Raw genomic sequence first — 26,759 nt, 5'->3', positions numbered from 1 at the left:
AACAATGCCGTGACTAGGTTTTCAAATGGCGGTGGCAGAATGGGTTTGAATGTTCCCTGTGTTGTTGCCGTGGGTGGTACACTCTAAAAATCAGTGAGCTCTACCAGTGCAGCCACTGGTGTCACCACCAGACATCATTGACCAGTGGCACCATCCTGAAAACTAGTAAATTGCCATTTACCACTTGGTTTCTAGGCATGTGTGTAATGACTCAGACCAAGAATGGCATATCGGCCATGGAGCTCTCTAGACAGCTTATAATGCTTATTTGCACTTGAAGTACAAGCTTATGCAGGTAATGAAAGAACTGGATGACAACCGTCTCCACTGCAGGGATATGTGCAGATTGATGATTACTGCGGTGATGGTGGACGACATGTGGGCACCATGGGAAGAGGTTCTGAAAACAAACACTACTTTGTTGTCGCCGTGCGAACCAACGATGAAAACCACCAGCGGTATATGCGTTTCAGCATGGTCACTAGTTTACGGGAAAAGGAGCTGGAACTCCGGGCGCAAAAGCATCTCGGGGATCATACCTGCTGTGTTGTCAGTGATGGCTCGGTCCATTCACAGGAATGGCCGATGTCTGACACCAACATACAGTAGTAGTGGCAGGAGGTGTTTACGAATCGATGGCTAATGAGTTGTTTACGTGTGTCAACTCTATGCTTGGGAACGTCAAAAATTCTCTGAAAGGCAGTTACCGCAATATTAACCTGAAGCATCTGCCAAGATACCTTGCTAAATATTGTTATCGATTGGGGGCGGCTCTTTTGATACGATAATGCAGCCGCTAAAACATCATGGTTTTTTATATGTCCGGTAACGAAAAAGAGATGATTTTATGATGGTATCACGTTATCAAACCAATAACTACATAACCCCGTCTATTGTGAACGCATCCTACGCTAATACCATCTATTATTAATGCTTCTCACCAACTCGTGATCATTTGGATGCTGTCATTCAGCACCTTTAATTCACTCTCCAACGAGAGGATGGCATCATAGATAGCTATATCCAGACTGAAGGAAACGAAGTGTTACTCCTTCTACTCCAAGGGTATTTTGATAAGAAGGCCAAAGATGGCCCGCTACAATCTTCGGTAACTGGTAGCGACGGTGAGCAGAGAAATTACGTCAGAAAAAATACCTTCCGACAACTGGCTTGTTTGGTTCTGTCGTAGTCAGGCGTTGCAGTTATAGCCAGTGGAAGCAATCTAGGTGTTTCTTGGATGCTCAGTTAAACCTCAATACTTACAAGTACTCTGATGGCATGAGGAAAAAAATTGTCATCTATGTGATGGATCGCTCTTATGATCGAACAATTAAACGACATCGTGAGAGTTGTCTAGGTATGGTTGGAAGGCGACAGGCTATGCAACTGGTTGCGGATATGGATCAAGAATTTGAGGCTTTTTACGCACAACGCAAGGTTGGGATTGAGCAAACAGCAGACCTGCAGATCCTCAGTTGTGACGGTAATGGCTTGGTGATGCGCTCGGAATGGTTGAGGGAAGCAATACGAAAGAACGCGCAAAAGAGTCAGCAGAAGCTATAAACTAGGCTCAGTCAGGGAGAGAAAAAATATAGCAAACGAATGGGACAGGTAGCCACCGTTTGTACGGTAAAACTCAATCCTCGAACGGCAGAATCGGGCATGGATATGGAGCTGAAGAGCGACAATGTTGTGAGATTCCGTCCTCCAAGCATGAATAAGTTAGTGTGGGCCAGTGTAGAAAGATAGGTGTAAGCCATGATAGAAGAAGCTTTCGAGGAAGCGCTCAGGCTAGATCCTGAGCAGAAACGGCAGTTGGTCATTGTTATTGTTGGGCACCATCATCAGCGGAAACTAATGACCTGAATTATGAAAAAGAAGGGAGTTACGGCAACCATCATCATGGCCTTGATCCATGTACTTGAATATCTGTGTAAAGCTGGTCACTGCTTACACGACAATGGGATATGCTATTGAAAGCTGGATGGCAGAACGGTCCATGAAGATATTCAGGGGCGAGTCTGACAAGGTGGTCCTAGGAATCCGGCAAAGTGCTGGCAAGAGAGGTCTGACAAAACCTGAGGCTATTGATAAGTGTGCAGACTATCTTCAAAAAACCGTCCTAAGCTTTGCTATGACAAGGTTATGGATGTGGCTATCTGATTGCCAGTGGAGTCATTGATGGAGCTTGTCGCCATTTGATCAATGACCGTATGGATCTAACCGGGGCGAAGTAGAGTTTGCAAGGGGCCTAGGCTGTCTTGAAGCTACGCTCACTGGATTCAAGTGGAGATGACAGGCGTATTGTAACTTTCATAAGGAATGCTCTAGCCTTCCTAATCATGTAGAACTAATGAATGTGGCGTCGTAGCAAGGGAACCACACCAAACGTGATTTCTCTGCTCACCGTTATTGACGATTGCTGCGGCTTATAATTGGCCTGTTTATCCAGATACCCTTAGAGGAGAAGGCTCAACATTTTGTTGCCTTCAGTCCGGATCTAGCTCCATATGGTGTCATACTCTTGTTGGACAGTGGATTAAAGGTGCTGCATGATAGCGTACAAATGGTCACGAGTTGGTGAGAAGAATGCATAATCGATGGTATTGGCGTAGGATGCGTTCACAATAGACGGTGTTATATAAGCATAAAACCGTTTCTTGTTCGGTACCGGATATACCGAAAGCCATGATGTTTTAGTGGCTGCATTGGCGTATCAAAAGAATCACACCATTATCGATTCAACCGGAGCTTTGATTTGAAAGTAGTGGTATCAAGGTTTGGTTACATGCCTAGGCGAACTTACCACATGCCAACAAGGCCCCTCAAGCTAACTGAGGCACAATGGTAATCAGGTTTAACTTTGGTGTAACCATGATGGCAGTATTGATTGTCTATGCACTGCAGTACAGAAAGCCACATATTGATGTTTCAGTACTACCGGAAGGTGTACCAATGGCTTTCTGAGCATCTAACTTACGGTAATTATGTTGCGCCCACATACACTATTTACACTGTAGCCACTTGTTAAGTGGGGGATGTTAAACTGTCGTTGGCTAAAAAAAAGTCGCATATCACGTAACGCTGTTTTGCAGACTTACCGAATCACCATAACTAGAAGAATCCTTAAGTCTGTATTCAGGAACTGCAAGAGATCACTCGTTGTAAGGCAAGTAAGCCTAGGTTACATTAAACGACACCGTCTATGCAGGCCAGAATCAATCAATGTAATACGCTGTGTTAGACTTTTCTTACTTTCCAGAAAAGTCGAACATCCCATGATTTTCAATGGCTTCAGCCAATACTACTATATGACCAAACTCTGGGAAACCGAGAATAACGCCCATCGTACACGTTGATAGCAGTCAGATAAAGCATGATTATGTTGTGCTAGCGTACACTATTTACGTTGTAACCCTTGGTAAGTCAGGGATTTTAAATGTTCATGGTCTCTAAAACAGTCGAACATCGCGTTGTAAGATAATAAACTGGTGATCAATAACGATTTTTTAACCGCTGTATAATAGCACTGGCACCAATGGAAGATTTTGACGCTATTCGCCCTTACCACGACCATGAGGTCAGGCCAACACTGGCACGTCTTTTACAAAACCAAGACCTCCTCAGCGTTATGGCACAACATTGCCACCCTAACTTAACCAAGAAATTTTCCGGCATCATGACATGGCTGATGGCCGTGGTGCTGAAGCATAAAACGCGGCACATTCATAATGTAATGGACTTCCAGACCATAATCGAACCGTACCTCACTCGAGTAATCAAAACAACCACCGATAAGGTTACCTTTTCAGGCCTAGAGCACTTGGAAAAAGATAAAGCCTATCTTTTTCTGTCAAACCATCGAGATATTGTGCTTGATCCTGCACTGGTCAACTACGCCCTTTATCAAAATGGTATGGGAACCTGCCAGATAGCCATTGGCGATAACTTGATTAAACGCCCTTATGTCAGCGACTTGATGCGCCTGAACAAAAGTTTTATTGTGCAGCGCTCTCTCACTAGCCGTAGGGAAAAACTGATTGCTTTCCAGAATCTTTCTGCCTACATACATCACTGCATTAATTCCGGTCAGCCAGTTTGGATAGCCCAGAGTGAAGGCAGGGCAAAGGATGGCAATGATCAGACTGACCAAGCAATCATTAAGATGTTTAATGTCAGCCGTCGTGATAAACAAATCTCTTTTGCTGATAACATCAGTTCATTGAATATTGTGCCAGTATCCATTTCTTACGAATTTGATCCCTGTGACTGCAGTAAGGCTCGAGAACTCTTCGAAAAGCAGCAGACAGGAGAATACCTGAAAGCAGATGACGAAGATCTGGAAAGTATTGTCATGGGGATTAATGGATATAAAGGGCATGTTCACGTTGCGTTTGGCAACCCATTATCTGAGAATCCACAGTCACAAAATCTTGAAAATGCTATTGCGGTAGCCAAAGAGGTCGACCACCAGATCCATCATAACTATCAGTTGCAACCATCAAACCTGTTTGCTTGGGAAGCCATTGGCAATAATGTAATAAAACAGGAACGAGCAATACAAGTTCCAGATATTTCAAAGCTTTTCCCTGATATCGACATGAAAAAGAAGCTCGACGAGTTCACCAGACATTTGGAACGTTGCCCTGAAGTATACCGCCCGTGGTTTTTGAAAATGTATGCACAGCCTGTAATGAATCGATTCCGATATGGATCGTAAATAACGTAAGTTCCACGCTCAGAAAGTCATTGGGTGTGGTTTCCTTGCTACGACACTCCATTCATTAGTTCTTCATGATTATGAAGGCAAGAGAATTCCTTATGAAAGTTTCAATACGCCTGTCAATCTTCACCTGAATTCAGTGAGCTTAGCTTCGACACAGTATCTGTCACTTGCAAACTACACTTTGCCACGGTTAGATCCATACGGTCATCGATAAAATGGCGGCAAGCTCCATAAATGACTCCACTGGCAATCTGATAGCCAGCATCCAGCGACTTGTCATAGCAGAGCTTGGGCCGGGGTTTTTGAAGATAGTCTGCACACTCATCAATGGCCTCCAGGTTTGTCAGACCTCTCGTACTAGCACTTTGCCGGGTTCCTAGGGCTACTTTGTCAGACTCTCCCTTAGTATCGTCAGGGACCGTTCTGCTACCCAGCTTTCAATAGCCACACTTGTTGTGTATGTAGTAACCGGCTTTCCATGACATTCAATACATGGATAAAATTCATAATTATGGTTTCCTTAACTCCTTTATTTTTTATAATCATGGTAATCAGTTTCCGCTTATGATGGTGCCCATCAATAACAATGCCTCGCTGCCGTTTCTGTTCATAATTTCGCTTGAGCACTTCATCGAAAGCTTCTTCTATCACGGCTTCCGCCTCTCTTTCTACACTGGCCCATACTCTCTTATACTTGGTGGGAGGCCGGAATTTCACAATGTTGTCGCTCTTCCGATCCATATCCATGACCGATTCTGTCGTTCAGGTATTGGGTTTTACCGTATAAACGGTGGCTCTGTGCCATTTGTTTGCGATCTTTCTTCTCTTTTGGACTGAGCCTAGTTTGCAGTTTATGCTGACTCTTTTGCGCGTTCTCTTGGTTGCTCCCCTCAATCATTCTTGGCGTATCATTAGGCTACGATCGTCAAAACTGATGATTTGCAGGTTTTCTGTTTGCCCAATCCCAACCTTGCGATGTTCGTAAAAAGCCTCAAAGTCTTGAGCCGTATTCGCTACCAGTTGCATAGCCTGTCGTTTTCCAACCATACGTTGGCAACATCTCACGGTGTCGTTTAATCGTTCTATCATCAGAGCGATCCATCATATCGGTGATAATTTTTTCCCTTATGCCACCAGAGTATTTGTTAGTATTGAGGTTTAAACTGAGCATTCAGTGGGAATACGCTGGATTGCTTCCGCTGGCTGTAACTGCGACGCTTGATTACGACAGAACCAAACAAGTTGGTAAGTTATCTGAGGTATTTTTTTTGACGTTATTTCTCCGCTCCCCGTAACTACTAGTTACCGACGATTGCTGCGGCTCATCATTGGAGTTCTTATTCAGATCCCCTAGGAGGAGAAGGCGCAAACTTTGTTTCCTTCAGTCTTGATATAGCTTTCCACGGTGCCATTCTCTTGTTGGATAGTGGATTCAAGGTGCGGAATGATAGCGTCCAAATGATCACAAACTGGTGATAATAATGAATAGTAGAAGGTATTGGCGCAGGATGCGTTCACAATAGGTGGTGTTATGTAGTTATTGGTTTGACGACATTATATCATCGTAAAACCGTTTCTTTTTCGTTACCAGATATATCTAAAACCATGATGTTTTAGCAGCTGCATTGTCGTATCAAAAGAGCCGCACCATTCATTGATTCGCGCTCATCGTTGTCTGTGACAACCATAGGATAAACAGCTACAAGGCCTTCAGTGAAGAGGTTAAATGGGGAAAAACGTTTACAGATTGAAAGTTGGTTTTAAGTTACACCATATCATTAACTATCTTGGGGAAATTCTATCATTGTACTTTACAACGGCTAACACCGGTGACCGTAACCCAGTACCAGATCTCATCGAAGAGTTAACGGGTTGGATTTATGGAGATAAGGGCTATGTATCTGAGAAGTTGGTAGTATGGTTGCAGGAGAAAGGCATTAACCTAGTAACAAAAGTTAGGAAAAATATGAAGTCAAAAGAGCTGAAGACCTTCGATACAGTTATGTTACGGAAACTGGCAGTAATAGAAAGCGTAAATAAGCAGTTGGAGAATATTCCGTAAATCGAACATACTTGGCACTGTTCACCATTGGGTGAGGTTCCCTTGCTACGACGCACATTAATTAGTTCTCCATGATTACGAAGGTGAGAGCATTCCTTATGGAAGTCCCAATACGCCTGCCAATTTTCACTTGAATCCAGTGAGCGTATCTTTAATATAGCCCCTAGCCCTTGCAAACGCCACTTTGCTACGGTTAGATCCAAACGGTCATTTATCAAATGGCGGCAAGCTCACTAAATGACTCCTCTGGCAATTGGATAACCAGCATCCAGCGCCTTGTCATAGTAGGGCTTGAGACGGTTTTTTGAAGATAGTATGCATACTTATCAATGGCCTCCAGTTTTGTTAGACCTCTTTTGCTCGCACTGTTCCTAATTCCTTGGGTCACCTTGGCATATTCTCCCCTGAATATCTTAAGGGACCGTCCTGCCACCTAGCTTTCAATAGCCTCATCCTCCTTGTCGTGTAAGCGATGATGGTGGCCTTCACTTCCTTCCTTTTCATAATCATGGTAATCAGTTTCTGCTGACGATGGTGCCAATCAATAACAATGGGCAACTGCCGTTTCTGCTCCTGATTTCGCCTAAGCGCTTCCTAGAAAGCTTCTTTTATCACGGCTTCTGCCTCTCTTGCTACACTGGCCTACACTCTCTTATTCCTAGAGTGAGGACGGAATTTAACAACGTTGTTGCTCTTTCGATCTATATTCATGACCGATTCTGCCATTGAGGATTGGGTTTTACCGTATAAACGGTGGCTACCTGTGTCATTCGTTTGCGATCTTTCTTCTGTCCCAGATTGATCTTGGTTTGCAGCTTCTGCTGACTCTTTTGCGCGTTCTTCTGGGTTGCTTCTTTCAACCATTCTTGGCACATCACCAAGCTATTACCATCAAAACTGAGGATCTGCAGGTCTTCTGTTTGCCAAATCTCAACCTTGCGCTGTTCGTAAAAAATCTCAAAGTCTTGAGCCGTATCAGCTACCAGTTGCATAGCCTGTCGCTTTCCAACCATACTTGGGCAACTCTCACGATGTCGTTTAATCGTTCGATCATAAGAATTATACATCACATCGCGGGTAATCTTTTTCCTCATGCCATCAGAGTACTGGTTAGTATTGAGGTTTAACTGAGCATCCAGCTGGAACACGCCTGATTGCGTCCGCTGGTTGTAACTGCGACGCCTGACTGCGACAGAACCAAACAAGCTGGTCAGTTGTCTGGAAGTGTTTTTTCTGATGTGACTTCTTTGCTCACCATCGCTACCAGTTACCGACGATTACTGCGGCTTATCATTGTCCTGTTTATCTAGGTACCCTTGTAGGATCAGACGCAACACTTCGTTGCCTTCAGGCTGGATATAGCTCTCTATGGTACCATGATCTTGTTGGATAGTTGATTCAAGGTGCTGAATGATAGCGTCCAAATGATCACGAGCTTGTGAGAAGAATGAATAATCAAGGGTATTCGTAAGATGTGTTCACAAGAGACGGTGGTATTGGGTTATTGGTTTGACGATGTTCTATTATGATAAAATCACCCCTTTTTCGTTACCTGATATATCGAAAACCATGGTGTTTTAGCGGTTGCATTGTCGTATCAAAAGAGCCGCACCAGATAATTTTAAAGATTCCTACAGAGCGATTGGTATTGTGCTTGATGAACCACAGGAAAGAGCAATCCAGAAGGCTTACAGTGCTTTTCTGAAAAGTAAAAAGCCTAAAGGCTAGGCTTGGGCATAAGCAGATGATCGCAGAGAGTGCACGAACGCTTGGTGATATCAAGACAGACAGTGAAGGTCGCAGGATTTCAGACCCGTCCGTAACCGTTATTGAAGTAGGTACGGGTGACTATAAAACCGTTGGGTATGTGTTGCCTACGGTTGTTATGGCGCAAGCAGCTAAAAAACGCTTGGTGATTGCCACGGCAACCGTTACCCTCCAAGAGCAGGTTACCAATAAAGACCGGTCAGATATCATTCTACAAACCGGATTAAAGTTTTCTTATGTGTTGGCAAAGGGGCGTGGGCGATACGCTTATCTCAGTAAATTGAATAGACTGCTGCAGGAAGAAGAAGCTCCGGCTTCTTTGATGGATATGTTCGCCTACTATGGTTTTACTCTGGGAAATGATCAATCCTCCCTAGGCATGTACAAGAGTATGTTGGAGGCGTTTGTTGCGTCAAAATGGGAAGGTGACAGAGACAGTTGGCCTGTTGCACTGGAAGATCAGCAGTGGTGTACCATTACCACTGACTATGGGCAGTGCAGCCGCCGTCGCTGAGGTTATTTTCAATAGTGCCCATTCTATGTGGTTCGCGGTGATCTTGAACACACGGATGTTGTGGTGGCCAACCATGATCTTGTGTTGGCTGATCTTGCCATAGGTGGCGGTGCAATTCCTCCTGAACCGAAAGATGCGATCTATGCATTTGACTAGGGACACCATCTGCCTGACAAGGCGATTGATCACTTTGCCTGGCAGTCGCTGGTAAATGGTACGGACGGCTGGCTTGAGAAAGCAGACCATCATTTGCAGAAAATTTTGAGTCAGCAGGCACTACCTAGTGAGCTGGGTGAACTTCTGGAGCTGATTCAGGTAGAGTTTGATTCGCTGGTGAATGCCCTTGGCCACACAAGAGAGATGTTGCACAGTATTGTGCAGGTCGAGCCGAAGGCTCATTTTATGGATCAAGGTGAAACTCAAGTAGCTTTTTATCGTTTCCCAGAAGGGGTTGTGCCTGAACCACTACGACAGCAAGCTGGACGATTGAAGGCTGGTTTCAGCAAGTGCAGCGGTATCTTGGCAAATGTTGCAAACGCCATGGATGATGTAATGGATGGTGATGTTCTAGGAATTGATTGCTGGCAGGCTGAGCAACTGTACCATGACATTGGTGGTGTGCAGTCTCGTATGGAAAGCCATTTTCAGCTCTGGTTCACCTATGCCATGCAAGATCAAGAAGGTGAGTCTCCATGTGCACGTTGGGTGAAATGGAGTGAAAGCTCTTTTGGTGAAGAGTTGGAAGTGTTCAGCAGTCCGATTATGTCGTCTATGACTTTGTGTCAGACACTCTGGAATCTAGCCCATGCAATTATTGTAACTTCAGCAATATTGGCGGTGCTAGGTAGTTTTAGTCGTTTCCGGATGCGCTCTGGAGTATCTGCTGATTTCCGTTGTATCGTGGTGCCTAGTCCTTTTCTTCATAATGAAGCGGCCTCTCTGGTGATCCCTGCCATGGCATCGTATCCGCAGAATGCAGAAGAACATACCGTAGCGATTATTGAACTTTTGCCAGATTTGCTCTCTGGAGAGGACCGGCCAAAAGTGATGCTGGTGCTGTTTTCTTCTCGTCGGCAGATGAAAGATGTGCATTTTGGTCTGGGGCAGGAATGGCAGGGGAAAATACTTCTGCAAGATGATTGCTCTCGACAGGAACTGATGAAAAACATCGTAAGCAGATTGATGATGGTAAAGTCAGTATTCTGTTTGGGCTGGCCAGCCTTACCGAAGGCATTGATTTGCCTAGGCACTACTGCGAACACGTCATTATCTCCAAGATTCCATTTGCGGTACCTGCTGATCCAGTGGAAGCGTCTCTGTCTGAATGGACGGAATCCCAAGGGCGCAATCCGTTTATGGAAATAAAGGTACCAGATGCCGCTATTCGCTTAATACAAGCCAGTGGGCGCTTATTGCGGGCAGGGCAGGACTGCGGACGAATCACTATTATGGATCGGTTACTGGTCACTGCTCGTTATGGACAGATAATTATGAACTCGTTAGCGCCATTTAACCGGATTATTGAACCAGCTTTGGCAGTGATGGAGCGGTAGAGCTTCAAAAAAGTGGTAAGTATTAATGGCATAGTTAATTCAATTGTGTGAGGCTTTTTTGATACGACAATGTAGCTGCTAAACATCACGGCTTTCAATATATTAGGTAACGAAAAAGAGACGGTTTTATGGTGATATCACGTCGTCAAACCAATAACTCCATAACACCGTCCTTGTGCACGCATCCTGCGCCAATACCTTCGATTATTTATCCTTCTCTCCAGATTGTGATCATTTGGATTTTATCATTCAGCACCTTGAATCAACTATTCAACAAGAGCATGGCACCATAGAGAGCTATATTAGGGCTGAAGGCAACGAAGTGTTGAGCTTTCTCCTCCAAGGGTATCTGGATAAGCAGGACAATGGTGGGCCACAGCAATCGTGGTAACTGGTAGCTACGGTGAGCATAGAAATAACGTCAGGAAAAATACCTCTAGACAACTGACCAGCTTGTTTGGTTCTGTCGTAGTCAGGCGTCATAGTTACAGCCAGCGGAAGCGATATAGCGTATTTTCGCTGGATTCTCAGTTAAACCTCAATACTGACAAGTACTCTGATGGCATGAGGGGAAAAATTATTAGCATGTGATGGATCGCTCTTATGATCGAACGATTAAACGACATCGTGAGAGTTGCTACAGTATGGTTGGAAAACGACAGACTATGCGACTGGTATCAGAACGGCTCAATACTTTGAGGCTTTTTACGAATAGCTCAGGTTGTGATTGAGCAAACAGAAGACCTGCAGATACTCAGTTTTGATGGTAAGAACTTGGTGATGCGTCCATAAGGATTGAGGGAAACAACCAAGAAGAACGCGCAAAAGAGTCAGCACAAGCTGCAAACTAGGCTCAGTCATGTAGAGAAGAGAGATCGCAAACAATGGCACAGGTAGTCACCGTTTATACGGTAAAACCACATCCTCGAATGGCAGGATCGGTCATGGATATGGATTGTAAAAGCGACAACGTTGTCAAATTAACGTGAGTCCGACGCTCATAAAGACATTGGTACACCTTCTGTTAGTATTGAAACATCCATATGTTACTTTCTTGGCTGCCGTGCGTAGGGCATCAACCATGCCATCAGGTTTATAGCAAAGTTAAATGGTGAACGATGTCCGAAATGTTCGATCTGCGAAATATTCTTCAACTGATCATTTACGCTTTCTATTACTGCCAGTTTCCGCAACATCATTTTATAAAAGGCCTTCAGTTCTTTTGGTTTCATATTTTTCTTGCCTTTTGTTACCAAGTTCAGCCTTTCTCCTGCCACTAGGCTACCAATTTCTCATAAACATAGACCTTATCTCCATAAATCAAACCAGTTAACTCTTCTATGAGATCTGGTACTGGTTTACGGTCATCGGTGTTAGCCGTTGTCAGGCAAAACGATAGAATTTTTCTAAGATGTTAATGATAAGGTGTAACTTAAAACTAAACTTCCAACCTGTAGGCTGGTTTCCCCGTTTAGCCTCTGCACTGAAGACCTTGAGACTGTTAATCACATCGTTGTCAGAGACAACGATGAGCGTTGATTCAATGAATGACAGGCCTGTTTGTTGCCCTATGCGCTGAGACTTTAGATAAACCGTCAGTGGTATAAAAGCCTGTTTCATGAGTTCTACAAAGCGATTGTAGGATATCAGGTTAGGAAAATAGTCTGATTGATGTTGTGTTATCAGTGGCTGGTAATAGTGCTTTAAATTGCGAAAGGCACTCTGATGAGTATTATTTGACTGAGCGATGGCCTTGATATCATTGGAGACTTTTTTGAATGACAGATGAGTTGTCTATGCCATTGTGATTCACAATGTTATGCAGAAATCATCCACATCGCAGAATACACTGACAATAGACATGGTATACTCCAGTTCGTTAGCTCTGGTTTGGTATCAGCAACATAGCTAAGTGGTTTGGGCTTCCATGGCTTTTACTATCGAACTAACAGTCAATTAACATGAGTTTGACGCTCAGAAGGCCATTGGCACACCTTATGTTCTGCTTTTCACCACCACAATTGACATGTTACTGAATCCCACTGTCCAAACAGTAAAAGACATGGGTTGGTTCTTTTGATATGCGAATGCAGACGCTAAAACATCATGGCTTTCTATGTATCAGGTAACGAAAAAGAGACGGTTTTATGGTGATATACTGTCGTCAAACCAATAACTACATCACACCGTCTATTGTGAACGCATCCTACGCCAATACCATTGATTATTCATTCTTCTCACCAGCTCGTTATAATTTGGACGCTATCATTCAGCACCTTGAATACACTATCCAACAAGAACATGGCCGCATAGAGAGCTATATCAGGATTGAAGACAACGAGTGTTGCGCCCTTTCCTCCAAAGGTATCTGGATAAACAGGTCAATGATGAGCCGCAGCAATCGTCGATAACGTGTAGCTACGGTGAGCAGAGAAATTACATCATGGGAAATACCTCCCGACAACTGACCAGCTTGTTTGCTTCTGTTGTAGTCAGGCGTCTCAGTTACAACCAGCGGAAGCAATCAAGCGTGTTTCCGCTGGATGCTCAGTTAAACCTCAATACTGACAAGTACTCTGATGGCATGAGGGGAAAAATTGTCAGCGATGTTGGTGGGTCGCTCTTATGATCGAACAATTAAAAGACAAAGTTAGAGTGCCCAAGTATGGTTGGGAAACGACATGCTATGCCACTGGTAGTGGATACGGTTCAAGACTTTGAGGTTTGTTACGAACAGCGCAAGGTTGGGATTGAGCAAACAGAAGACCTGCAGATCCTCAGTTTTGACGGTAATGGCCTAGTGATGTGCTAGGGATGGCTGAGGGAAGCAACTAGGGAGAACGCGCAAAAGAGTCAGCAGAAGCTGTAAACTAGGCTAGGTACGGGAGAGAAGAAAGATTGCAAACGAATGGCACAGGTAGCCGCAATTTATACGGTAAAAGCAAATACTCCAACGACAGAATCGGCCATGTATATAGATCGGAAGAGCTACAACGTTGTTAAATTCCGTCCTCCAGACAGGAATACGATAGTGTTGGCAACTGTAGAAAGAGAGGAGTAAGCCGTGATAGAAGAAGCTTCCTAGGAAGCGCTTAGGTTAGATTAGGCGCAGAAGCGGCAGTGGGTCATTGTTTTTGATGGGCACCCTCATCAGAAGTAACTGATTACTTGGATTATGAAAAAAAAGGGAGTTAAGGCAACCATCATCATGGACTTTATCCATGTACTTGAATATCTGTGGAAAGCCGGTTACTACTTACACAACAATGGTTGTGAGGCTATTGAAAGCTGGGTGCCAGAACGGTCCCTGCAGATACTCGGAGGAGAGTTTGACAAGGTGGGCAGTGGCATCCGATAAAGTGCTAGCAAGAGAGGTTTGACAAAACGGGAGGTGATTGATCAGTGTGACTACTTTCAAAAAAAATGTCCTAGGCTGTGCTATGACAAGGCGCTGGATGCTGACTATCAGATTGGCAGTGGAGTGATCGAATGGAGCCTGCCTCCATTCGATCAATGACCGTATGGATCTAACCGTGGTAAAGTGGAGTTTGCAATGGGCAGAGGCTGTGTTGAAGCGACGCTTACTGGATTCACGTGGAGATTGGCAGGTGTATTGGGACTTCCATAAGGAATGCTCTCACATTCGTAATCATGGAGAACTAATGAATTGGGCGTCGCGCAATGAGATCACCCCCAAACGTTTTATGACAAGTTATGGGATTCCTATTTTGTTCATCAGCGTGATGATGGCTATGTGTTGATATATATCGATCGACACCTGTTCAATGAAGTAATATCACCTAAGGCTTTTGAAGGTATGAGGATTGCTGGCCGCAAGCCATGGCTCTTGGATGCCAACTTGGCAACGCCTGAGCATAACGTACCCACTACATTGAATGAGCGGCAATATGGCATTGAGGGTATTGAAGACCAAGTTTCAAAAATACAGGTAAAGCCGCTTGATTAAAACTGTGATTATTTCAGTATTACAAAGTGTGATGTGCAGGATCAGCGGCATGGTATTGTCCATGTGGTTGGCCAAGAACATGGTGTGACTTTACCAAGCATGACCGTAGTCTGTGGTGATTCTCATACGTCAACCAACGGCGCTTTTGGTACTCTGGCTAATGGTATCGGCACATTAGAAGTAGAGCATGTGCTGACGACTTTGTGTCTGGGGGCCTTAAAAATGAAAAATATGCTGGTGCGTGTTGATGGTGCGCTTGGTGCTGGAGTTACGCCTAAGGATGTTAGTCTTACATAATCGGTCGAATTGGCACTGCCGGTGGTATTGGCTTTGCTATTGAGTTCTGTGGTGATGTGATTCGCAATATGACCATCGAGACTGGAGCTAAGGCAGTGTGGTGGACGTTGATGATAACACGATTGACTATATTCATGGCAGACCATTCGATCCCCATGGGGATCGAATGGGAACAGGTGGTAAAGGTCTGGGAAGCTCTGCACTCTGATGATAATGCTGAGTTCGACCAAGTTGTGGTTCTTAACGGTGAGAATATCAAGCCGCAGGTAAGCTGTGGTACGTCACCGGGAATGGTATTGCCGGTGGGTGTCAGTGGTACATTCCCTGAAGATGCTTCCAGATAAAACTAGTACATAGGGCTATGCTAGGGCACTGGAATATATGGGGCTGACTGTAGGTCAGACAGTAACGGATATCTAGGTGGATGGTGTCTTTATTGGTTCCTGCCTAATTTACGTATTTAAGACCTGCGTGAAGCGGCAGCTGTTGTTATAAGAGCGGCGCGCTGCTGACTCAGTGAAAGAAGCATTGGTGGTGCCCGGTTGGTCTGGTAAAAGCATAGACAGAAGCCGATTGGCTGGATCAGATTTTTGTGCCTGGAGGTCTTCAGTGACGAGAGCTTGGATGCTCCATGTGCCTAGCGATGAATGTAGACAAACAGGGTCATGGTGAGCATTGTGATCCACCTCAAATTGTAATTTTGAGGGGTGTTATTGTTTTGGCGGACGGACCAAGCTGGTTAGCCAAGCTATGGCAGCAGCAGCGGACATCGCGGGTTATCTTGTGTATGTTCGTACTTTTGATATCCAAGAGTCAGTGGCGTAATGGAGGCAGGATTAGCATGCAGTCTTTCACTGTATATAAAGGATTAGTGGCTCTTCTGTATCGTGCCAATGTTAATACTGACATGATTATTCCCAAACAGTTTCTAAAGTAAATCAAGTGCAGAGGCTTTGGCGTCAACCTGTTTGAGGAGCTTCGTTATCAGGATGAAGGTTACCTTGGTCAGGATTGTTCTAAGCGTCGCTTCATACGGATTTTGTGTTGAATAAGCCTCGTTATCAGGGTGTTTCTATCCTGTTAGATGGCAGCATTTTGGCTGTGGTTCCAGCCGTGCACATACGCAATGGGCTTTGGATGATTTTGGCTTTCGCTGTGTTATCGCGATGAGTTTTGCATACATTGTTTATAATAATATGAGATGTTCGACTTTTCTTACTCCCATGAAAAGTCGAACATTGCTTAATTTTCAATGGCTTCAGCCAATACGGTCATATGATCAAACTATGGTAAACTGAGAATAACGACTAACTGACACGTCGATAGTGCCAAATTAAGCATAATTATGTTGCGCGAAAGTAAACTATTTACGCTGTAACCATTGGTAAGTCATGGGTTGTAAACTTTCATGGCTTCTAAAAAAATCCAACAGCGTGTAACAATTGTTTTAAAAACGCCATTCTTCCTATCACATTTTCTGGAGAGCTGGGGGATCAGTTGTTCAAAGAAGTTGACGAAAATTAGTAGTATCAGCTGACGATTGATCTTGAACGAGAGGTGTGGTTAAGCCCAATAGCGAAGAATTGCCATTCCCCATTGATGAATTTCGTCGCCACTGTCTCCTGAATGGTTTGGGTGAGATTGGTCTGACGCTAGCCAGGTAGTGATTTTTAACAGAGTTACAAGGCAGGTAATCCATGGTTGTTTTCGTAGGTAAGTAACTATGATGGATGCCTACAATGTGCAGGTCATGGTATTGGCAATCTTTTTCAGGATTACCGACTTAGACAGTTTTTCGACCTCCTAGGTACGTGGGAACAAAATATGTAAAAGCATTTCTGTTAATAAGTGATAACAATTAGTAAGTAGATTTTATGGTTTCTTAGTGATGGTATTGGGCCGGAAATTATGACCGAAGCCTTGAAGGTTCTGGGCGCCGATAAGCAGCCTTTGGACTCGATATTGAAGTCAGTTACGCCTTAGTCGGTGGTGTTGTCATTGATAAATATGGTGTGCCTCTCAGTGATGAAACTATGTATGTGGCAAAAAGTTCAGATGTCATGATGCTTGGAGCAATTTGAGGTCCTAAATGGGATAGCTAGCCCATGGCTAACCGCTCTGAAATAGAACTGTTGGAACTGCGATCGGAGCTGGACCTTTTGGCCAATCTACGCATGCTACTATCTTTCCACAGTTGGCTGAAGCTTCCATCATGAAACCAGAGTTGGTGGCTGGTATGGATATTCTTAGCGTACGCTAGCTGACTGGAGAGATCTATTTTGGTGAGCCACGTGGTGTGAGAGCACTGGGAAATGGTGAGCGTGAAGGTTTTAATACTTAACGTGAGTTAGACGAGATAATCCTTGACGCTACATAGGATTGAGCTTTTTTGTACATATTCATGTTACAGGAAAAGAGTGATTTGAGGACTTTATTGGTTGGCAAAGGCTACGAAGTAGCAATTTGGTACTTTTCAAAAAACATCATTATGCCTCAATCCCTTAAAATCCAAGGCTATAGCCAAAATTGGAGCATGAACTCACGTTACTTACGTTTATCGTGAGTCTGAGGTTCGACGCATTGCCAAAATAGCCTACTAAGCTGTACAAAAGCGTGGTGGGCGGCTGTGTTCGGTTGATAAGCTCAACGTATTGGAGGTTACCTGCTTGTGGCGTGATGTCGTGATGTCGTGATGTCGTGATGTTGTGATCGAAGAGTCAGGCAGTTACAGCTATGGTGAGCTGAGACACATGCATGTTGACAATGGGCCCATGCAGCTGGTTCGTGTGCTAAAGCATTTTGATGCAATGGTCACTGGTAATATGTTTGGTGATATTCTCGGTGATTGCGCAGCCATGTTGACTGGCTCTATTGGTATGTTGCCTTCTGCATCCCTGAATGAAAGAACCATGGGATGTATTAGCCGGTGCATGGTTCGGCACCTGATATTACTAGGGAAAACAAAGCAAACCATCTGGTGCATATTCTGTTACTGGTCATGTTGCTTTGCTACTCCATTGGAGAAGGTGCAGCTGCGGGTGCGATTGAAAAAGAGGTCAGTGATGTGCTTGATAAGGGCTATCGAGCTGGCGATGTTGCCTCTGAAGGATGTTAGTTTATGGGTACTGTAGAAATAGGCGTGCGGTTGTTGGTTGTTTATTGAGTTAAGGCGATCTCTGTGGTCTGCCTTGAGCTGTGGGCGATCATTTTGGGGGAAGCAGTATGGGAAAAGTAGGCTTTGTTGGCTGGAGAGGCATGGTTGGCTCCGTACTGATGGAGCGCATGCAGGAAGAAAATGATTTTGTTAGACTGCAGGGCAAAGACGTAGAGCCTGTATTTTTTACCACTTCTCAACTGGGGCAGCTAGGACCTGATGTTGGTGTTCCTGTGGGTGCATTACAGGATGCCCATGATGTTTATGCCCTCCGTGATATGGACGTTATTATTTCCTGCCAGGGTAGCGATTATACGGGTAAAGTCTTTCAACCGCTTCGTGACAGTGGTTGGGAAGGGTACTGGATTGATGCCGCTTCTTCACTGCGCATGAAGGATGACACGGTGGTTATTCTTGATCCGGTTAACCGTGATATAATTGATCGAGCACTGAATGATGGCGTTAAGAATTTCATTGGTGGTAACTGTACTGTCTCTTTGATGCTGATGGCTATTGGCGGCCTGTTTCAACTGGATGCTGTGGAATGGGTCAGTGCCATGACCTATCAGGCGGCTAGTGGTGCTGGGGCACTTAGTATGCGTGAGCTGATCAGCCAGATGGGTTGTATACAAAGTAATGTTGCAGCAGAGATGGTGGATCCAGCCAGTGCTATTCTGGATATTGATCGCAAAACTTCTTCTTTATTAAGAAGCGCTGATCTGCCGCTTAGTGAGTTTGGTGTTGCTTTAGCTGGCAGTCTTATTCCTTACATTGATAAAGAGCTTGAGAATGGTCAGAGCCGTGAAGAATGGAAGGCTCAGGCAGAGACTAACAAAATTCTTGGTCGTCAGAATTTACCGATCCCAGTTGATGGGGTTTGCGTCCGTATTGGAGCAATGCGCTGTCATAGTCAGGCGCTTACCATCAAGCTGCGTAAGGATATTCCAATGGCAGATATTGAAGCGATGATTGTTGGGGCAAATGACTGGGTATCTGTGGTTCCGAATCACAGGGACGAAACCATTCACCAGTTAACCCCTGCAGCCGTGACAGGCCGTTTGGTGGTTCCGGTAGGGCGTTTGCGGAAATTGAATATGGGGCCTGAGTATTTGACCGCGTTTACTGTTGGTGATCAGTTATTATGGGGGGCAGCGGAACCGCTGCGTCGTATGCTGACAATTTTGCTATAATCAATTCTTCTTGTCACGTGGTGTTTGACTGTTTTAGATACCGTGAAAGTTTAAAATTCCTGACGTTCCAAGGGTTACAGCGTAAAAGTGTACGTTAACGTGAGTTCGATGGTGAAAGACAGTGGAGCCACAGCCACGTAGCTGTCTTTCGGATACCAAACCAGAGATAACGAACTGGAGGCTACCGTGTCTATTGTGAGTGTATGCTGTGATGTGGATGATTTCTGCAGGATATTTCTTGATTACCACTGAGTCTCAGTAAGTTTGAGGAGCCTTGCTGGCATGTGGCAAGTTCGCGCAGCCATGTAACCCAGTCTTGATACCATTGCTTTCAAATCAAAGTGCCGGTTGAATCGATAACAATATTCAGCAAGGTATCTTGGCATATGCTTATGGTTAATATTGTGGTAACTGCCTTTCAGAGAGTTTTTGACGTACCAGATCATGGTGTTGACCAGCGTAAACAACTCATTAGCCTTCGATTCGTGACCACCACCTGTCGTTACTACTGCTGTATGTTGGTGTCTGGTGTCGGTTATTCCTGTTGAATGCACAGAGGCCATCACTGGCAAAACAGCAGGTATTATCACCGAGATTTTTTTGCGGCTTGAGTTCCAACTCATTTGTCCGAAAACTGGTGACCATGCTGAAACGCATATACAGTTGGTGGTTTTCCTCGTTGGTTTGCACGGCGTCAACAAATGGGTGTTTGTTTTCAGAACCTCTTCCCAGTTTGCCTCCATGTTTTTCATCACTCCAGTAGGAATGATCCATCTGTACATGTACATGCAGCGGATGGCTGTCATCACGTTCTCCCATTACCTGCATAAGCTTGTGCTTCAAGCGCCAAACAGCATTATAAGAGGCCCCAAGATGTCTTGAGAACTCCATGGCCGATATGCCATTGGGTGCTGCTCTTTTGATACGACAATGCAGCCGCTAAAATATCAGGGTTGTTGATATATCCGGTAACGGAAAAGAGGCGGTTTTATGGTTATATAACGTTGTCAACCCAATAATTACATAACACCGTCTATTGTGAACGCATCCTACGCTAATACCATCGATTATTCATTCTTCTAACCAGCTCGGGATCATTTGGACGCTATCATTAAGCACCTTTAATCCACTATCTAACAATAGCATGTCACCATAGAGAGCTATATTTAGCCTGTAGGCAACGAAGTGTTGCGCCTTTTCCTCCAAGGGTATCTGACTAAACAGACCAATGATGAACCGCAGCAATCGTGGTAACGAGTAGCGACGGTGAGCAGAGAAAGCACGTTAGAAAACATACCTCCAGACAACTGACCAGCTTATTTGGTTCTTCCGTAGTTAGGCGGCGCAGTTACAGCCAGTAAAGCAATCCAGCGGGTTTTCGCTGGTGCTCAGTTGAACCTCAATACTAACAAGTACTATGATGGCATGAGGGGAAAATTGTAAGCGATGTGATGGATTGCTCTTATGATCGAACGATGAAACGACATAGTAAGATGTTGCCCAAGTACGGTTGGAAAACACAGGCTATGCAACTGGTAGCGGATACGGCTCAAGATTTTGAGGCTTTTTATGAACAGCTTAAGGTTGGGATTGAGCAAACAGAAGACCTGCAGATCCTCAGTTTTGACGGTAAGGTGCTAGTGATGCGCTAAGAATGGTTGAGGGAAGCAACTAGGAAGAACGCGCAGAAAAGAAGCAGAAGCTGTAAGCTAGGTCCAGTCTGGGAGAGAAGAAAGATCGCAAATTAATGGCACAGGTAGCCACCGGTTACACGGTAAAACCAAATCTTCGAACGGCAGAATCAGTCATGGATATGGATCGGAAGAGCGACAATGTTGTAAATTCCGTCCTCCAGCTAGGAATAAGTGAGTGTTGACCAGTGTAGAAAGAGAGGCGTAAGCCGTGATAGAAGAAGCTTTTTAGGAAGCGCTAAGGCTAGATCCAGAGCAGAAACGGTAGTGGGTCATTGTTATTGATGGGTACCGCTCATCAGCGGAAACTGATTACCGGGATTATGAAAAAGAAGGGAGTTAAGACAACTATTATCATGGACTTTATCCATGTACTTGAATATCTGTGGAAAGCGGTCACTGCGTATACGACAAGCGGGATGAGCTTATTTAAAGCTGAGTGGCAGAACGTTCCATGAAGATATTCAGGGGAGAGTCTGACAAGGTGGTCCGGGGAATCAGGCAAAGTGCGAGCAAGAAAGGCCTAGCAAAAGGTGAGGTCATTGATAAGTGTGCAGACTATCTTCAAAAAAAACGTCCCTAGCTTTGCTATGCCAAGGTGCTGAATACTGGCTATCCGATTGACAGTGGAGTCATTGGAGATTGTCGCATTTGATAAATGACTGTATGGATCTAATTGTGGCAAAGTGGAGTTTGCAAGGGGCAGAGGTTGTGTTGAAGCTATGCTTTCTGGATTCAAGTGGAGATTGGCAGGCGTATTGGAACTTCCATAAGGAATTCTCTCGCCTTCGTAATCATGGAGAACTAATGAATGTGGCGTTGTATCAAAAGAACCACACCAGATGGACATAGATGATGATGGTCATTATTTCACTGAGCGACAGCCTGTATATCACTGGAGGCTTTTTTGAATGACAGATGAGTTGTCTATGCCATTGTGATTAAAATGTAATGCAGTAATCATCCACACTACAGAATATACTGACAATAGACACGTAATCCTCCAGTTTGTTATCTCTGGTTTGGTATCCGAAAGATAGCTAGGTGGCTGGGCTCCACTGTCTTTCACCATTGAACTAACATCCTCTATGGTGCCATGCCCTTGTTGGAGAGTTGATTTAAGGTGCTGAATGATAGTGTCCAAATAATCACGTACTTGTGAGAAGGATGAATAATAGAGGGTATTGGCGCAGGATGCGTTCACAATAGACGGCGTTGTGGAGTTATTGGGTGTATGACGTTATATCACCATAAAACTGTCTCTCTTTCGTTACCTGATATATAGAAAACCATGATGTTTTAGCGGTTGCATTGTCGTATCAAAAGAGCCGCACTCAACGGCTTTCTAACATTTATGGAGTTTTGATTGAGAGTTGGATCATAGGGCATTTATTTTTTTGTGACTGGGACATTCGTTCAATGAACCGGACATATAATGTTTCTATTGAACGCGATGTTCTACTTTTCTTACTTTCCAGAAAAGTAGAACGTTCCCTGATTTTCAAGGGCTTCAGCCGATACTGGCATATGACCCAACTCAGGGAAACTGGGAATAGTGTACAGCTTACACGACGGAGTCGTAGGATTAAACATAATTATGTTGCGCTAGCGTACACTATTTACGCTGTGCTCGTTGGTAATTAGGGATTTTCAACTTTCATGGTCTCTAAAAAAGTTTAGTATTGCGTGATTTATGCTGCCGATACGCTGACTGGAGAAACTAGGTCCTGCAATTAGAAGAGCAACTGTTTGACGGTAAGCCTTTGCCAGTCATGAGTCTTTATCCACTCTGTGAATCGTCCAAGTCTTCAGGCTCAGTTGAATTGCATGGTGAAACGCTAGAATTTATGACTTTTGAGGATGCATATTTTTCTTCGACTGATTGTCTGTTAATGCCAGTAGGCTGTGATCAGAATGCTAAATTGATGACCATGGCTGTTGAATGTGGATGTGTCATTTTTGATGCTTCCACAGGCGCAGCAACACATGGTTATACTTTGCCGGTGATGGCTGGCTTTAATGAGTATTTTCTCGAAAATGTGGCTGGAAATCACTACTACGCTGTTCCCGGCACTGTCGTTGTCTGTTTGTTGCCTTTACTGCAAATGGTTCACCAGCGTTGCGGCCTCAATCGTTTGAATCTGGTTATCATGCAACAGGCGGCCTTTTTGGGTAAGGCATCGATGTCCTGCGTAAACAAACGATTGAACTGTTTAATGGTAACCCGGTTTAGAGTGGCGATTATTTACGCCGTCTGGCCTATAACCTGATGCCGTGGCAGACAGCAAAAGAAGGTGAACCTTAAGGTAATGAAACCAGCATACGCAATGAGTTGCTGTTATCCATGGGTAAGGAAATGGGTATCCGTGTGACTTGTATCACAGCCCCTGTATTTTTTGGTGTCAGCTTTGTTATTGATCTGGATACTGTCCAGCCGATTATATTCAGGGAATACAGTTTTTACCGGCAGAGCTTCCTTATGTGCCGCTGGCTTAGGGTGATTAGCTACCAACCGTTGAGGATGCAGCTGACAGAGATCATATTCATGTTGGTAAACTTCGTCAAAGATCAGACTACGAGACAGACTTGAGTTTCTGGCTTGTGGCCGATAGCCTCAAAAGGTGGGCTGTTCGTGCCGTTGAATGAATTGGGTTATTGATAAAAGACTTTGCTAAGTGATAACTTAGGCTAACTGCTTGGTGTTCTATGTTGTAAGTAAAGGCTGATCAGAGGAAGTGGGCTGCTTGCTTGACAGCTGAAGGCAGGAGGAGCTCAAACAGTCTATGTATATAACAAGGATTCACGATGAGACTGCAAAAACTTGTAGTAGCGATATCGGCGCTGGCAGGGGGTATTGCTTCAGTTAATTCCTACGCGCTGGGTCTTGGGGAGGTGAAGCTTTATTCTGCATTAAACCAACCCCTGATGGCTGAGATTGAGTTGATGCAAGTAAAGGATCTGACCAACAGTGAGATACTGTCCAATCTGGCCAGTAAGTCAGACTTTGAGCGCGCAGGTGTTGAACGTCCCTTCAGGTTGAATAATCTTCAGTTTAAAACTGAAGTTGGACCTAACGGTAAAGGCCTTATAAAAGTTACAAGCTCAGGCCCAATTCACGAGCCATATCTCAATTTCTTGGTAGAAGTACATTGGCCCAGTGGGCGCCTCTTAAAAGAGTATGCCTTGCTTCTGGATCCACCAGCCTTCAATGGACAGTCGTCAATTCCTGTTGTAAAGCCGACGTCGGCCCCGATTCATTACGGAACGAATACTGTTTTGGATGAGCCTCCAGTGACTAATCGTGACTACCTGCCCTCTCCTGACCCTGTTGATTATAATGACTATAATCAGCGGCAGCCGGTTAATCGAGTATTTTATGATCGTAACTATTCTTCTGCACATGATGATGGTGCTCTAGGTAAAACTTATCAAGTTGAGCGAAATGACAGTCTCTGGGAGATTGCTGAGAAAGTTCGTACAGGCTCTGATGTGACTGTTCAGCAGACCATGCTGGCCATTCAGCGTGGCAATCCTCAGGCGTTCATTGATAATAATATCAATCGTCTGAAAAGTGGCCAGGTTCTCAGAATCCCTAATCGCAGGGATATTGCCAGTCTGACGGTTCATGAAGCCATTGCTGATGTTTCAAGACAAAATCGGGAGTGGCAGGGACGGAGTCAGGTTGTCCAGCTTGATGCTACTCGGAGAACCTACGTTGTCTCTAAAGGTAGTCAGAAATCAGTAGATGGTAAGCTGGCCATTGTCTCAAATGAAGTGGCATCCGGGCGAGGTCAGGATCTGGGAGGTGGTTCGACAGACGCTAGTGCTGCGCTACAAACTGAGTTGGCAATGACTCGTGAGCAGCTGGATAAGTTGAGTCGGGAGAATGCTGAACTCAAGAGTCGGCTGAAAAATCTTGATGACCAGATTGCTACGTTGAAACGTTTGGTGGTGATGAAAGATGGCCAGATGGCCGCCCTGCAAAGTCAGAACAAACCTAAAGCGGTGACGCAGCCTAAGCCCATTCAGAGCCAGCTTGAATCAGTCAAAAAGCCGAGTTTGATGGATGTATTGTTTGGTAACCAGCTTTTATTGATTCTCTTGGCCTTAATACCATTTGCTGGAGCTTGGTTGCTATTCTATCGACGGCGTAAGAAACTGCAGGAAACAGTGGTTGATGAAGAAAATGAGATGGAATTCCAGTCGCTGGATTTGAATGGGGAGGGCCATATCTACTCCCCAAAGCCGGCAGCTAAGCCCAGCGAAGAAGATGAACTGAAGTTTGATGAAGCGCTGGCCATTGATGACTCGGTCATTGACGAGGTTGAGGCGGATGATGAAGAAACGACTCAACAGACGGAAGACCCTCTGAGTGAGGCTGATATTTATATTGCCTATGGCCGTTTGGGTCAGGCTGAGGAGTTGTTGAACCAGGCTATCTTTAATGAGCCTAGTAGAACAGATTTAAGGTTGAAGCTCTTGGAAGTCCACTCTGAAAGTGGGGAGTTTGATAAGTTTAATCAGGCTCTTGCAGCTCTTAAAGCCACTGGTGATACTGGGGCTATTCGAGAGGCAGATGCTTTCAAGGCGCGTTTTCCTGATGAGTTTGAAGGTGTCGCTGCACCAGTTGAAGAAGATGGGATGCCAGACTTGGATCTTGATGATCTCGATCTGGGCGACGTCGATGAACAAAGTATCGACTCACTTGATGATTTTGACTTCGATCTTGATGACTTGGATATTGGTAGTGAGCCAAAGATTGCTGAGCAACTTGAAGTAGCACCAGAAGCGACGGTTGATGACAGAACGGTGGATTTTGATCTTGATGACCTTGATCTCGAGTTTGTATCTGATGCTGAGGATGCTATTTCCCATAGCAGTCAGGCAGTTTTCTCTGATGAAGAGGTGTCTAGCCTAGAGGCTTCTCTTGATGATGATCTTGACTTCCTGTCAGCGGCTGATGAAGTCGCAACTAAGCTCGACCTTGCCAGAGCATATATGGACATGGGCGATATGGAAGGAGCCTCAGTTATTCTGCAAGAAGTCATTGAGCAAGGCAGTGATGAGCAGCAGCAGGAAGCCATGTCACTATTGGATAGTGCAGGGGCAGGTTAGGAACAGCATGTCTAATTGAATAGCACACGCGCTGTTCGACTTTTTTAGAGATCATGGGAATTTAAAATTTCTAGCTTCCCAAGGGTTACAGCGTAAATAGTGTACGTTAGCGTAACATAATTATGCTTAATCTTTAGTTTATCGCCGTGTTAGTTGGGTGTTATTCTGGGTTTTCCAGAGTTTGGTCATATGGCCGTATTGGCTGAAGCTCATGGTAATCATGGAATGTTCGGCTGTTCTGGAAAGTAAGAAAAGTTGAACATCGCGTATAGCACTTAAATTGTTATAACAGCGAGCTCTTTACAGAGTTCGTTTTTGTTAGCCACTTTTATTAATAGGTGATTAATGTTAGTTAGACGAGATAATTCCTCGCGCTACACCGGCTTGAGCCTTTTTGTACAGATTCACGTTACAGTGGAAGAGTGATTTTAGTACTTTATTGGCTGGCAAAGGCTACGAAGGAGCCATTGGGCACTTTTCAAAAAACACCACTATGTCTTAAGATCTTAAAATCCAATGGCTGTAGCCAAGATTGGAGCTTCGAACTCACGTTGATTATGTATAAGTGGCCGAAATTGTAAATATAAATGTATTTTGAACGTAAATGTGATCGGTAATTAGAAAACTTAATAGGTATTGGTATTCAAAAAAACATGTAATCTCTTTGTTCGTATAAATAACAGCTCATTAAGGACAAATTGCTGTTGCTTAGTGAGGAAGCTG

The 26,759-nt window shown here is 44.5% G+C and overlaps 2 protein-coding genes across 2 annotated transcripts in view; both read left to right on the top strand.

Annotated features, from left to right (window-relative positions):
• Positions 1-14,954: 14,954 nt before the first annotated feature.
• Positions 14,955-20,673, top strand: LOC311329357 (aspartate-semialdehyde dehydrogenase-like; the record flags this gene model as incomplete). The annotated part of the gene is made up of 3 exons (XM_084463210.1): positions 14,955-15,152; positions 18,343-19,110; positions 20,566-20,673. 3 exons carry the CDS (start codon positions 14,955-14,957, stop codon positions 20,671-20,673), a joined length of 1,074 nt encoding a protein of 357 aa, XP_084319336.1.
• Positions 20,674-23,846: 3,173 nt separating this feature from the next.
• LOC311329356 (motility hub protein FimV-like) overlaps positions 23,847-26,759 on the top strand; it is a gene marked incomplete at both ends in the record, with an annotated part of 73,579 nt that continues 70,666 nt past the window's right edge. Inside the window, 2 exons of the mRNA XM_084463209.1 lie at positions 23,847-23,997; positions 24,340-26,031. Of these exons, the coding sequence (XP_084319335.1) occupies positions 23,847-23,997; positions 24,340-26,031 (1,843 nt within the window). The remainder of the gene's footprint in view (positions 23,998-24,339; positions 26,032-26,759) is intronic.

The sequence above is a fragment of the Borostomias antarcticus genome (assembly GCF_949987555.1).
Source record: "Borostomias antarcticus genome assembly, contig: scaffold_186, whole genome shotgun sequence".
In the NCBI taxonomy this organism is placed as follows: Eukaryota; Metazoa; Chordata; class Actinopteri; order Stomiiformes; family Stomiidae; genus Borostomias; species Borostomias antarcticus.
Note: the sequence above shows the minus strand (reverse complement) of the source record. Positions and strands in the feature narration are given on the sequence as shown.